General features: G+C 46.1%; 1 protein-coding gene across 4 annotated transcripts in view; it reads right to left on the bottom strand.

Moving 5' to 3' along the window:
* Positions 1–1,210: 1,210 nt before the first annotated feature.
* Positions 1,211–13,671, bottom strand: part of LOC116842115 (stress-activated protein kinase JNK) — a 186,077-nt gene continuing 173,616 nt past the window's right edge. For 2 of the 4 annotated variants that reach the window (XM_032810855.1, XM_032810857.1), the window contains exons 2-9: positions 11,909–12,053; positions 11,290–11,419; positions 10,431–10,628; positions 9,649–9,783; positions 9,428–9,557; positions 8,994–9,152; positions 8,663–8,787; positions 1,211–8,464 (exon numbers count right to left, since the gene is read on the bottom strand). In XM_032810855.1, the coding sequence (XP_032666746.1) occupies positions 8,312–8,464; positions 8,663–8,787; positions 8,994–9,152; positions 9,428–9,557; positions 9,649–9,783; positions 10,431–10,628; positions 11,290–11,419; positions 11,909–12,045 (1,167 nt within the window). In that variant the 5' untranslated portion in view covers positions 12,046–12,053 and the 3' untranslated portion in view covers positions 1,211–8,311. Of the gene's footprint in view, positions 8,465–8,662; positions 8,788–8,993; positions 9,153–9,427; positions 9,558–9,648; positions 9,784–10,430; positions 10,629–11,289; positions 11,420–11,908; positions 12,871–13,671 lie in introns of all 4 variants that reach the window. The other 2 variants (XM_032810854.1, XM_032810853.1) reach the window with 2 other exon arrangements.

Here is a 13,671-nt window from a genome sequence, read left to right as displayed (position 1 = left end):
TCCTCCCTCCCGTCGACGGGGGGGAACGACTGGGAACTCGCTGGGAGCATCGTCGATCCGCGGGATGTCTCCGAATGGTTCGGGGTGGTTCGGGGATCGAAACGGCTTCATGATCGATGCGCTCGTTGGTCCGCGAAGACCTCGGCGAGAGAGAGGTCGAATCTCTAATGCCGATAATCAAAATTACGAATTCCTGGAGCTCTACACTGAACGCATGGCAACTGATATATGGAAAACAGCTGACCCAATCTAGTTGTGCCAAACAGATTCAATAGTAAAACACAAAACAACTAATTATATGGTTGTTGCAATCACAGATCAATTGCTAACTTACAATAACGATATCTGGTTGCTCCAGTCAGAATATATTCATGGTAAATGGCATTTCAATCGATTTCCGGTTGGCACAACCAGATCACGCGCAACCGCACTGATACAATCGATCTACCAAAGTAACTGAATCATATCAATCATACACATTACCATCACACAAAAATCTCTGTGGTGACGCGACTGTCACGACTAAATATTTCTGGTTATGTGCACTATATCTTCTTTTCACCGTGTAAGCACACTGAGAGAAAAGTACTTGAAAATTTCCTTGTGACGTGTTTATTTCTGTGAATAAACTTTAGATTCCACGAATAAATCTTCAAATATTATTTTTCTCCGTGTATGTCTTTCTAATTCCAAGGTCTAATTTTCTCATGCGAGCGTCGCGTATAATGTTGCTTCGGCTTGAGAATCAGAAACGTTCGCTGTGTACGTTCAGAATACAGTCTCAAGCTGTTGAAAAAAAATCTTACGAGAATCTACCAGTAATCGTATAAAGATTCTAATTAATCGAGGAATTTGCGAGTTGAATTCGGGAGATCCAAACGTCGAATTCGGGCCCCACGCGCCAAAGTCACACACCGCCTTCGATCCCCGCACTTTACACACACACATACACACACACATACACATACACACATTCGTCTGGCTTCTCTCTCGCTCGAGGGAAACGAAAAGAAATCGCTCTCGGGAAGAGCACTTCTCTTTCTCTATGATGTCACCGAAAACGTCGTCACGATAGTGTCCCGTACGGCGTTTCCGGGGCTACGCTCTAATACGAAGGAACAACCTAGAGATCTAGCCTAAGTATTAATGTAGACTTTATGCACTGTTCTCTTTCTCTTTCTATGTGTACGTGTGTGTTTATTGTGTTATGTGTACAGATGTGTGTTCTTCCCTTTCTCCCCCTTTTTCTTTCTCGCTCTCTCGCACTTTCGCTCTCCCTTTCTCACTGTACTAAGGACTAATTTTTTAAACTAAGACGTCGCCTATACGCGATCTACCTCACTGCTAAGTTTAGCAACATGGACATTATTATTTTGTTTCTTCATTAATCTCTCTTCCCTCCCGCTCCCCGTCCCGTCCCCTGCCCGAGCTCCGCTCGATTCGCGTCGTCATTCAAAATATTCCCCGCTTTTGTATATTCTTTTTTTAGTCGCCCTCTTACTGCGCTAAAGAAGAAGAATTATCGTTTACGTTACTCTCGTTTTATTCTTTGTTTATTTACCGATTTATCGATTAATCATCATTTCCCCCCTAAGAAAAGATCGCTTATCGTCTTTACGATACGTCTAACCACCGGTATGTTTCACTCTATTTCTCAGCCGGGTTCTCTTCTATATCTTGTAGTTTCTTCATTTTATATTCTAGATTCTATATATATTGTATATTAGGGTCGATTTCCCCTGGTTTCGGAAGCGATTGCGGCTGTCAGGACGTCGCCGGGATCACCACGAGTTAAAAACTCGATCCTGCTGTGAACGCGCAATACGGGATCTCGCTTGGTCGCCTCTCTGTCTTTCGAATGATGCGTTAAACGAGCGAGGTCAGAATGTGAGAGAGACAAGAATCAAGGATATGACAAGACAAGAATCAAGGATCATTATGCGAATTATATAATAAGTTACATACAAGGAGGACAAGATAATTTGTAGTATAAAAAACCAAGGAAAACAGGAAACAGGAGTCACGATTCGTTGCGTTTGATAACTATCAAAAATAGAACATCCACAACGTTGAAGCGTTCCTTCTCAATAACTGTTCCTAATTCTTTACTCTCACGTTGTGCATCGATAGTTTGTTTATTACTTATTAAAAGTAATAATAATTCGTTAAAATAACGGCATCTGACGATAACGGTTATTTTAACAGTAACAGAGTTTCGTCTCTCTTCCGTCTCGCGAAAATATAATGAGCTTTGGACGAAATAAAGAAGATCTACGGTTAAGTGACGATAATCGCGTCATACATTATATTTGATTTATCAACGAGATGATAAAAATTGTTAATTGATATGTAAATTACTAAATCGTTCCCGTTTATATCCTTATTCTTATCTTTTACATCTTCTGCCGACCTCGGCAGAATATGGTTCTCTTTCAAAAAGGTGTCAAAGGCACATGACTGAAAGGTATCCGTTATTCTTTGCTCGTTTTTTCTCTCGCTTGACGATATCGTAAAGAAAGTTTCTCTCTTATTTCCTTTATTTTGCCTTTCGTTTGCCTCGCCGATATTGCGCGTTCCGAGTGCATTCATCGGATTAACAATCGTCGTATACAGTCATGTTCTACGTATTCGGAAGTGAGTTAAGATAATTTGACCGATTGCTGCATCGATTATCTAAAGGTACCGGGGAGTCGCAGCGATTTTACGAGATATACCACAGATCCTCCCGCAAAACTCTTCCCTCTCTCTCTCTCTTTCCTGCTTTCTCTTTCTTCCTGTCTTTCTTTCACTACGACTCTGCGAATAACATTTTACTTGGTTTTATTATTATCCTTTACTATTTATTAGTATCGTTATCGTTTATTTTACTCGTTATCGTTACGCTACCGTTTATTATCCGCTACGTTTGCTTTAACTATGGAAACGAGAAGAACGTAGTACGAGCTGCCACAACTACGGTACGTGTGTGTATGTGTGTGTTTATGTATGGGCGAGTATCCGTGAGTGTGGAGTGTGTGTATGTGTGTGTGTGTGTGAAATTACGTATATCTGTCTCTCTGTATGTTACTGCTGCTGCTGCTGCTGCGTGTGTACACACACACACAGTGTGTTGCAATGAGGACGTCCTCCATGTGATCCGGGCCGCGTCTCTTTCGCTTTGATAAATGTGATAACGTTTCCGAAACCGGGCAACCTCGCGCGTTCGCAGAAATTTAATTATCACCTCTCTCTCTCTCTCTCTCTCTCTCTCTCTCGCTCGCTTTCTCACTTTCACTCTCTCCCTCTCACTCTCTCGCACACCCGCTCTTATGGCGTATATCCAAAAATCTTTAGAAATTCTGATTGCGTTAGGTACAAATATCGCGGGGAGATTATCGCAGCGCGAATACGGTATTACAAAATTTTCGGTTCACCTTCTCTGTCTTCCTCCCTCCCTTCTTCCTTTCTTTCTTCTAATTCTTTCTCTCTCGTATCGCAGACGGGAAAGAAACGTCGCAAGCGATTCAGCGTCTCGAAAGTGATTTAAAGATTGTGCTGGCTCAAGGAGCTGGACGAAATTTCAAGGAATCACGGTTCACCGAGTCCTTCAGCGCGCTCACTGTGCGAAGAAAAAGGCTTGCAGCAATGGCTTGCAAATGGAAAAATAGTTGTATCTCTTTCTTTTTCCCTTTCGATCCCTTCCTCTCATTCGTTGTCTTTCTCTCATCGCTCACTCTCTCCCTCTCTCTCTCTCTCTCTCTCTCTCTCTCTCTCTCTCCCACTGCGTTCATATTCTGCACTCTGGAACAGCTACAACTTTTTTCAGAGTTTTTCTTGGTTTTTTCCTCTTGTTTCGCTTAAATTCAACGAGACACCCTGTGAATACACGCACGAAGGGCCGCAAAAATACCCTGTTGTGCAGGTGCAATGCCCAAGAGATATATCTGGGTACGCTTTATAACTGCTAAGTATCGTCCGCTGATTAAATATAATTGACTTTACTTAACGCGTGTATGTGTGTGAGAAAGTGCGCCTGTGTGTATGTGTGTGTATATATGCGTAAATTGGCGTGTAATGTGTGACGAGGATCACAAAATATCTCATTATGCGTTATGCGTTATTCGTTCTTAGGTATGCGGGATGACGCGTGTGGAACGAAATTGGAAATGGCTTGGCGAAGAATCTCTCTCGAGCGGTCGAAGGTGCAACAAAATGCCGTTTTCTGAAGAGAGGCAAAAGGAGAGGTACGACGAATCGTGAAGAGGCGGTCGGGGATCCTTGATTCCGGGAAATCACGTTCCCCATGTTCGAGATCGCAGGGCGGTTTGAGAGTTTCAGAACTCCGAACGAGACGCGCTATCATCACGCCGTGCGAGGGCAGATTATCAGGCGGATGTGTGATCCCTTGTTGAAAAAGATTTGGTAAAAAATAGTCCAAAGGTCTCGAATTCAATCGTTTAGCAGACCAACTGCCGACCTCTAAAATCGGGAACTCGGCTTCACCGAGCGATCCTCTCACGATCCGCGCACTTTCGCAGGGGTGAAGACACATTAGAACGCCGGTGATGATCGCGGGCCATCTTGTGATTGTTTTTTCTCTTTTGTTAGAAAACACATGTTATTGCAAAATACTCTGTAGATACACATGACAGTATTCTTCGCGCGTAGCATAAGGAATAGCGCGGCAAAAGGGTCGTGCGCTTAAAGGAGGACGTTCCAGTATCGGCGAGGATGCCCGTGCTGTGAATTTTTTGTGTCGGACAGAAGCTCGTTCACGCAATTATGCGCTTCTCCGTAACATTATACACGGCCAATAGGCGAGAGAAATGTGACTCTGGGGAAAAGGAACAGCGACGAGTCGTTTGCTTAACGGGACCAATGGTGGCAACTCGGCTTGAATTTGTAAAGATTTTTGGCGTACTGTTCTCCTGCGTGCACGCGAAAAACGAGACTCGCTTGTAGCTCGTACTTCTTTCTCTTCTTTATCTCTTTTTTCCTTCTTCCCTTTTTCTTCTCTCTCTCTCTTTCTTTTCCCTCCCCCTCTTTCTCTCTTTCGTTTAATTACCGTGTGTGCGATACAATTACGTGATTAGCAGTATCATCATTAGACTTTTATTATAATTAGTGTTACAAAAGCTTGATTATATTTGGATCGGACTGTAGCAATATATTCACATAACTATCGTCGTGGAAAATAAAAATTTTAACGTTTACATTATACAATTATTCATCACCACTTCGTCGATTGGGTATTTTTGTAATAAGTTCCTCCTTCTCTCCTCGCGTCGATTCGCGTAATAAATATAATTACATATCGTATAACACGACAACTGAATCGTCGTCGTAGTCGTGGCCGTCGTCGTCGTCGTCGTCGTTACGTCAACGTCATTATCATCGTCAACGTCGTCAGCATCGTCGATCTTACCAGCCCGGCCCCACCCTCGCTCGGTCCATTAATCACGACTGTCGCCGCTTCGCGTTTCCGTCGAAGAACCAACACCGCTCCTCTCACCCACCCCCGTATATGTCCACCTGCCTCACTTCCATCTTCCCCCCTCCGCCCATTCCCCTCCTCAATCTCCTTATTAACTGCACCTATTCTCTATCGCAATACGAAACACACACGATCCGAAGGGAATAAAAATTCACTTAAACGTCCTCTCGAGGATTTGTGTCTTCGCGAAACGAATTTAAGTGCGAAATCGTCTCCTCTTAACGCCGCCGCTTCTTAACGTGCTTGCGATCGATTATAGTGGATATATTTATGTCCGCCCACCGCGACTTATTGCATCGATTCGCGCCACTCGAATCGCTCTGTTTCTTTCGCCGATTGCAAGAGATTGCTGGTTAAGAGCACCGTGAGCGAGTCGCCGCTCGTCGTGCGAAGCGCGCCGCACGCGACATTGCACGAGAAGATGATACAAGTATCGATTAACGCTACTACTTACTACCTCAGCTAAGAATATAATCGGTAATTGCGGGATCGCGGAGAGTACTTGGCGCAACGTTACTATGATCGATCGTTGTGACATTGCACTGATTCCTTTCTTTTTTTCTTTCTCTACCTACCTCTCTCTCTTTCTCTCTCCTCTCCCTTTTTTTGGCGACTCGATTGAAATTAAGCAGCACGTTCGCCGATCCCTCAATGATTCTACGAAATGATACGAATAACATGTACTCGATTGCATCCGTTACTGGCACTGATTGAGATGAAAGCGCACAGAGCGGAGACGAAAAGAATCGGTATGTCGCGAGAGATCGCGCAGACACTCTCTCGTTCGCGGCGTTCTGGCACGTCCAGCGCGTTTCTTCCTTTCACTCTTTCGTTTCTTTTTTATTCTTGCGGGAATTTTTATGTACAAAAATCTCACACCTCGTCGATCGTTTCACAACGACTCGAGACTCGACATTTGCAAGCGTACGGCTTCGGCTTCCCCTGCGTTGTTCGCGAGCGCGCTCACAGAGGGCGCGACACGCGTCTCGTACGTAGAGAACCGTGCGCGGTTCACAAATTAATGTACACACATATATATAATATATATATTTATATATGTACCAAACTCACTTTTTCCCCTCGCTCGAAGCGATCTGTGGCTTCAGCGAAACGTTCGAATTTCAACGGATCGTCCGCGTCCCGGCGGTCGACCGCCGCGACCGACGGGCTACGATCGAGCGACTATAAGCTCTGTGATAAATTTCTCCTTATCCCCTTACGTGGTCTTTGTACCGTGACACCATACCCGAAAGTCGTAGGATAGTCGCATTGAGTTATAATATATATGTGATTGAGAGAGAAGTATGTGTTCCCGTGCTTAACAATGGTACGAAAAATATATGTATATATGTTGTCCGCGCGCAAACGATAAATGCGCTCGATCGATTCTCCCCTCGGTGACGACGGTCGGCCGTCGATTTGCGAGATCGACAGTGCTTTTCATCAGTCCTCCTTACTTTACATCCCGAACGTCGTCAAACGTCTTTAACACTCGGTATCGAAAACGGGATATGAGAATTGAAGGGACGGTCCAGCTCCGACGATGATAAGATTTGGAGAAAGCCTCATCCGAGGCACGATATTTCTAACTTGATTCTCTGCACTACCACGTTAACTTTATTGCTATAAGATGTGCTGTGTGAGAGCGGTGTCCGATTGCCGAACAACGGGGGGATCGGGAACAACCATTCGTAAGTGGCCACCGACGGTTACACAGCTTCTTCAAATCGAACAGCGAATAAGGGCACTCGTACTAAAGAAGAGAGTCAAGCAGACGCAGTGAAGGGACTGAGGTAGAAATATCGTGTCGTAAGACAGGGGCTTTTGGGAGAGGAGGGTGTGTCGCCGGAGATGTTCGGGAAGCGCGTTTGTCGATCGAAGAGACGAATCGAGAGGATAAGAGAGAGCCTCGTCCAACCCAGGTTGGCAGTAGTTGAGGGGACGACAACTTGCAACGATAACTTCGTCCAACGGCAGTTCGATCGCTCGCTCCCTCTGATCCTCTTCTCTCCGAAAGCAACTCGCCACCGACGCGTTGCGCGCGTATTACGTGCCACGGAAGGATATCCAGGAGAAAGGAATGCTCTTCCTGGACGCACGACCACTTCTTCTTTTTCTTCTTCTTCCCGCCTCCCTACTGCGCGATTCTTCTTCTTTCCTGACTTCCGCGCCCTTGTATGAAATGTACGAAAAAGAGCTAAGAGGATGTCCCGAGCACTGCACAGCGGTTAGCCTCCGCAAAAAAAAGGGGCGTTCTGTCTCTCTTTCTAGCTCTCGTTGCGGGGAACTGCTTCGGATTCTGCTTCTCAGCGAAGGTTGGCCGGCGAAGTGAGGGAAGAGAAGAGAAAGAAGATCTCTCAAGCGGAGATCGAGTGCGATGAACGCGCGAGTGAGCAGGCGAATGAGTGAGTCGGTGAGTGAGTGAGCGAGCGAGCGAGCGAGTGAACGCGCTTCTCGTCTACGTAGCGACGACGTCTCCGAGATCCGTTTCAATCTGTCGTGCTGCTCCGGTCACGCGCGCACTGCCCGAGGAAGCCCTCCGCGATTTCCCGAGACTGGCGACGCTCGATAGAGTGAGCTTCTTCTCTCACATTCCGCCTTTTCCATTGCTCCGTACGCGGTTCTTCTTCGAAGGAGAGGCCAGAGGGAGATCGGTATCGCCCGATATCCCGTGGACGTCGACGCACTTTCCTTCTTTCCTTCCTTTGGGCCCTTCTCTCTTTCTTTCTTTCTTTCTCTCACTTTCTCTCCCTCTCATGCTCCGGCAATGTCGACGCGGTAAGTCAGACTGTCGGGATGTTTCCTCGACGAGAAGGAGTCTGATGGGCTCCGCTGTATCTACCGGCTTCCAGAGCTCTCTGACGACGCAGCTACCGCCGCGGGATTGTGGCTTGTCTCGTACTCCATGACTTCTTGGTAGATCAGCTCCTTCCACTGATCCACTGTGTGCTCCCTCTCGTCCACGCTGTGATCATACGGTCCTGGCGCGGGCTGGAAGAAAACGGATTGGCGCTTTTTACAGCGACGTTTCTCCCTTATATCGCCACGTGAAAAACGCATTAGACTTTATCGCCGCAATACCTGTACGTCGTAGGGGAGGTATCTTTGGGAATCGAGTGTTGAAGTACCCGGAGAAAAGCAACCCGATTGGAAGAAGCGAATCGCGATCAATCGATAGAGCCTACTTACAGCATTAACTTCTCCCTCGTCGTACCAGACATTTATGTAATTGTGCAGCAACGCCTCGTCGACGGAAATGCGTCGCTCCGGGTCGATGACGAGCATGCGCGACAATAGATCCCTGGCTTGGCTCGCTGGAAGAAAACAAAACCGAACGGAAGGATGAGCGAGAGCGAAATGCAGAGAAATTTCTCTATTTCTCTATCTCTCTCTTTCTTTTTCATTTTTTCACGCCAGTCCCCTTCTCTTTCGTACGTTAAAAGCGTATCTCGGTGCGTCCGTCAGCACGCGTGCTCCGATCGATTCCGCGACGCGGACGTCGACTTCGTGACCTACTCACCTTTTAATCTATTGTGCTCCGACGAGTCCGAGGGGAACAGCACGTCCGGAAATAGCCTTTCGAAGGGGTAGCCCGGATATCGCGGCCTATTCTCCACATAATTCCTGACAGTAGGTTGCAGCCGCTGCATGAATTCCTGCGCCGGAGTGCCTAGTTGCTCTGCAAACAAGAGAGAGAACATGTCGAAAATTACGATTGTTCTCATTAATTAAACATGACAGTAGAAGGCATCTGCGAGAAATTAAATTGACTCGAACAAAACCTTGATTAAAACAAAGAGACTAAATCGAACAGCGACACGTTGTTGGAAGCTCGAAGCTTTTGTTTTCGTTTGCGAATCTATTGGATATTCTTTCGAGTATTCGCTCGCTATCTTCTCGATTCGTGGGCGACGATCATCGTCATCCTCGCCCTGAGGCACAACGCCGTCTTACCGATTATTTTGTTCCACTGATCGATGTGATCCGTGCCCGGGAAGAGCACTCCGCCCCGTATCATCTCGCCCATGATACAGCCCACCGACCAGATATCCACGTTCTCCTTGTATCCCATGCCGAGGATCACCTGTCAGCGAGACAAGAAAGAGCGTAGAACACAAAATCGAAACGAGAAAGTCGGCGGTAGCGAAGAATCGAAGAGAAAAAATCCGACTCACCTCTGGCGCCCGATAATATCGGGTGACGACGTAGGGTGTCATCATGAATGTGGTGCCGGCGGTTCTCGCCAAGCCGAAGTCGAGGATCTTCAGCGTGCAATCCGACTTCACGACAATGTTGCTCGGCTTTAAATCCTGCGCGATAGAACAGACACATTTTTGACAAATAATTAAATAATCGATCATTGAAATTCAATGAGAAATCAGAATTCATCTCGACGACCTGGTCGAGAAAAATTGCTCAAGGAGAGAACCCTTCGGATATCTCGAGATTAATCGTCAGGGAAAGGGTCGCGAGATCGAGTAACGACACATATAGCCGCTCTCGTTGTGTTGAATAACGAATTAACGGCGATAACACGCGCGTTGTTATCCGGCATATTGCATGAATTTTAATCCTGAGTGGAGCGTGATTATACATTCCGCGCCTCCTCATTTTTAATGAGCGACGCCGGTTTTAGTTATTCTATTACGCGCGACATTCTGGAAGGCGGGGGAGGCGGGAATAGCAGGGAGTGCCGGGGGCCGACGAGTGAAATTAATCGGAACGACGCGACGGTTATTTTCTTTCGTCGGCGACAAACGACAAACTCGGAACAAAACAAACGCGAGCGCGCACGCGATATGCAGTGGTAGCAATGGTAGCAGCGGCAGCAGCAGCGTCGCTAATGAATCTCGTTACGGCAGATTAAACGGCCTGGCCGTTATGCAATTTTCATCGGGGGGACGCGAGGAAGCCGGGGGGAACGAAAACGCGCGGCACGAACGCTTGGCGAACTCACCCTATGAATAATGCCGGCGGAGTGCAAGTGCTTGATGCCGCACAGCATCTGGTAGAGGAGGTAGGACATCCGCTCGTGATCCAGATCCATCTGGATCACCTGGCACAGATTCGCGTCCATAAGCTCCATCACCAGGTATACGTCTTGAAACTCGTCCAGGGATCGCTGCGGCGTGAATGCGTTCAGGAGACCGATAATCTGCAACGAGACGACGTCGTGAATTAGCTATCGGCGAATTAGGTGTCGGTGAGGAAGTAGTTGCGGGATCGTCGTGGGGGAATTGCCGCGGCGAGATCGGGAATACGATGTGGGGAGTAAGCGATGGTGATTGGATGAAAGTTCGCGGGTATCATGAGACGTCGTGAGCAGCCTCGTCTCGCGGCGTTTCTCCACTTATTTCAGTGCACAGATTTTACGCGCTTTGAACGAGTGATCGTTGTAAACATTTTTACTCCTTGCTTATTTTATAGTTCTTACTATATTTTTACTCTAATTACTATTTCTACTTTGAGTTGTTTTTCAGATTCGATTTAACATTACAGCTTTTTTCCAAATAATTATCTTGACATATGCATGGGAGAAAAAAATTAACTACAGTAAGAATCTATGTGTGATAAATCTCGTTGTAAAATTTGGATACTTGAAAATATAGCTGCCAGTAAACATATATTTAGCTATGAAACCGAAGCAACAGCAGCAAAAGCTTTCGTTGCAAATTTTCAGAGCAACAGATATATTTTTAGCAAACCATGATTGACTGCGGCAGTGAAAGCTTTTCTTTGCGTGTCCAAAGTGGTCGCGTATTACGCATCCAGAATTGTTGTGACGAAACTGACATAGGATTGCAAAAGGGACTCACGTTTTTGTGATTGACCAGCTTCATCAGCTTGAATTCTCTGTAGGCCCTCTTCGCATGCGTTACGTTTTGAAAAGGTCTGGACAGCTTCTTGATCGCCACATTCTGCGCAGTGACAGTGTCGTACGCCGCGCTGCAACAGAGACGTAATCGGCTCGTCAGTCACGCTCCTGCCCAATCGCGATCGATTTTTTGACCTCCCAACCTCGGCGTCTTGTTAAAATCAATAATCCAACCTTGGATAATAACCGAATGATTAATACAAAAAGATTGTTAGAATGATAGTGTCTGAATTCTGGTTTCAACAAATTATAATCTCGACTCTGCTTAACGCAACTCAGGACAAAGTAAAATCTACCAAGACAACAGAGGTGTATCTCCTCACAGGAAATAAACGTTTTTATACAAAGATATTCTATTTCTTCAAGAGAATTGTGCCTTGCACAAAAAGAATTGAATTGTGTAAATTAACTAAATAAATCATAATAATCATAAAAAGTTAAGAATCATCTACTTTGTACATTAAGCGCTCCCCAATATGAAACGGTGTTTCAAGATCAGTGACGGTGTTAAATGGACATATAGACGCAGTAATCGATCCCGGGCCGTGGAGTTTACTCACCAGACAGTACCCTGAGCGCCGATGCCACGTGGCACGACATCGACGTATCTCTCGGGCATGCAAAACACGGTGTTGCCGAAAATGCTCTGACGATAGCCGCTTCTATCATTGCTCGATTCTGTCGGATTCGTCTCCATCGTGTTACCTTAAAGGTCGCGCTCTTTGAGCTTCGTTCGCTCTTGCCTCGTCTATTTTTTCACTTTTGCTCTCTCTCACTCTCTCACTCTCTTTCTCTCCCACACTTTCTCCCTTTCTCTCTCGCGCCTTAATTTTAGGCGGTGTACAGCGGCTGTAGCTATCAAATCAACGACAAGGACTACAGGCTAACAATAATGTAGCAAAAAGAATGAAATCATATGATGAAGCCACGCAGCGACGGAGAAAATCTCGGCGGTTGCCAAGCGCTGCCAGCGATCCAAGGCTTTCACAAGGCGATTGAAGGTCCAAATTTTTGGTCATTTATCTCCGTGATATCACAATTTGTCTCTCGCGTGCAACTTCGCACCTCGGACGCTTTATTTATCGCGAAAACACAAGTTTGCGCGCGAGTGCGGTATATCACATATAGAAGCACTAAATTACATTTCGCGCCTCGCTGCCGAGTCGCGTGAAGAGGGCAGCGGTTGCGCAAAATTTCCGCACGGCTTTCGCGGAACGTGATTTTTCTCCGTCGACCGCCGCAACAACGTCACCGACAGCGTTCTCAAAGGATAAACGAGCGTGATGTATAACTCTTGGAACGGACTCGAAACGCGAGAAAGCGAGCTAGGCCATTCCACCTGGCAATCCTTCAAAGATCTCTCGGATTCCCTTTGAGTTCGCGCCGTGACTCTCGTGTGCTTGATTGTCGGAACCATCCATACGGTTTGTGCGCTTTTCCCGAGCGCGTCCGCTCGCTCGTTGGCGTTACCAATTAGAGATAGTGGATGGAACCAAGAACCATGCGGGAACAAGCAAATCAGCTGTAAAAGTAAAATTATAATCGGTGAACGTGGGATGTGATGACTATGATGTGTAGCCCTCGTGCCGCTCGTTATCGCTGACATAGAAGAATGTTCTTCCTCTCGTACTCCCATCGTGCCATCAAATCATTTCGACATTATTAGTTCACGCGGAGAAAACACTAGGAATAATACTTGGCTAAATATGATCGTGGTAAAAAGAGAAGTATTGATGCTATTTCCTACTTATGTATACAAAAGGATTGTAGAAACCATAGTATTCTCTCCGGCCTTCTTTATTGTCCATATGAGCGAAATTCTAAGGGCCGATTTTTTAATAATAATTTAGATTCCAGTTTAAACTCTGTTCTAACATTGAGAGAGAGATATGTGCGTGTTTGAATAAAAAAGCCGATGTAAGAAGTCACTAAACTGTGAATTGATACGTCGATAAGAGTCATATGGAATCACATAAAAATACATTCAGACAAATTGAGTGGTTCGCTCGAGACAATTCTCTATGACATTTTCCACAATTCCGCAGTAGATTGTATCTTCGGCTTTAGATTATCAGAGAGTAACTGCGTTTCCAAAATCGAGGAAGAGATACGTTGCGGCTGTAAAAATCGACTCTGCGAGAAACGTCCCCGCTCGTAAAATATCGCAGCTCGTTAAGCGATCGTGATTGGCGAACGAGTTCAATGTCGAAGTGCCGTCAGGCTAAACCGGAAAAATAACGAGCGGCACCAGAGGAGGTACGGTAGAAGAGCGCACTCCACACAGAGCGGGAGAGAGCACGTGAAAGGCATGCAGATTTTTCCA

The sequence above is a fragment of the Odontomachus brunneus genome, unplaced genomic scaffold, assembly GCF_010583005.1.
Source record: "Odontomachus brunneus isolate Ranch 3 - 2012 unplaced genomic scaffold, Obru_v1 Obru_scaffold_021, whole genome shotgun sequence".
NCBI lineage: Eukaryota > Metazoa > Arthropoda > Insecta > Hymenoptera > Formicidae > Odontomachus > Odontomachus brunneus.
This window is presented reverse-complemented; position numbering and strand designations above follow the sequence as displayed.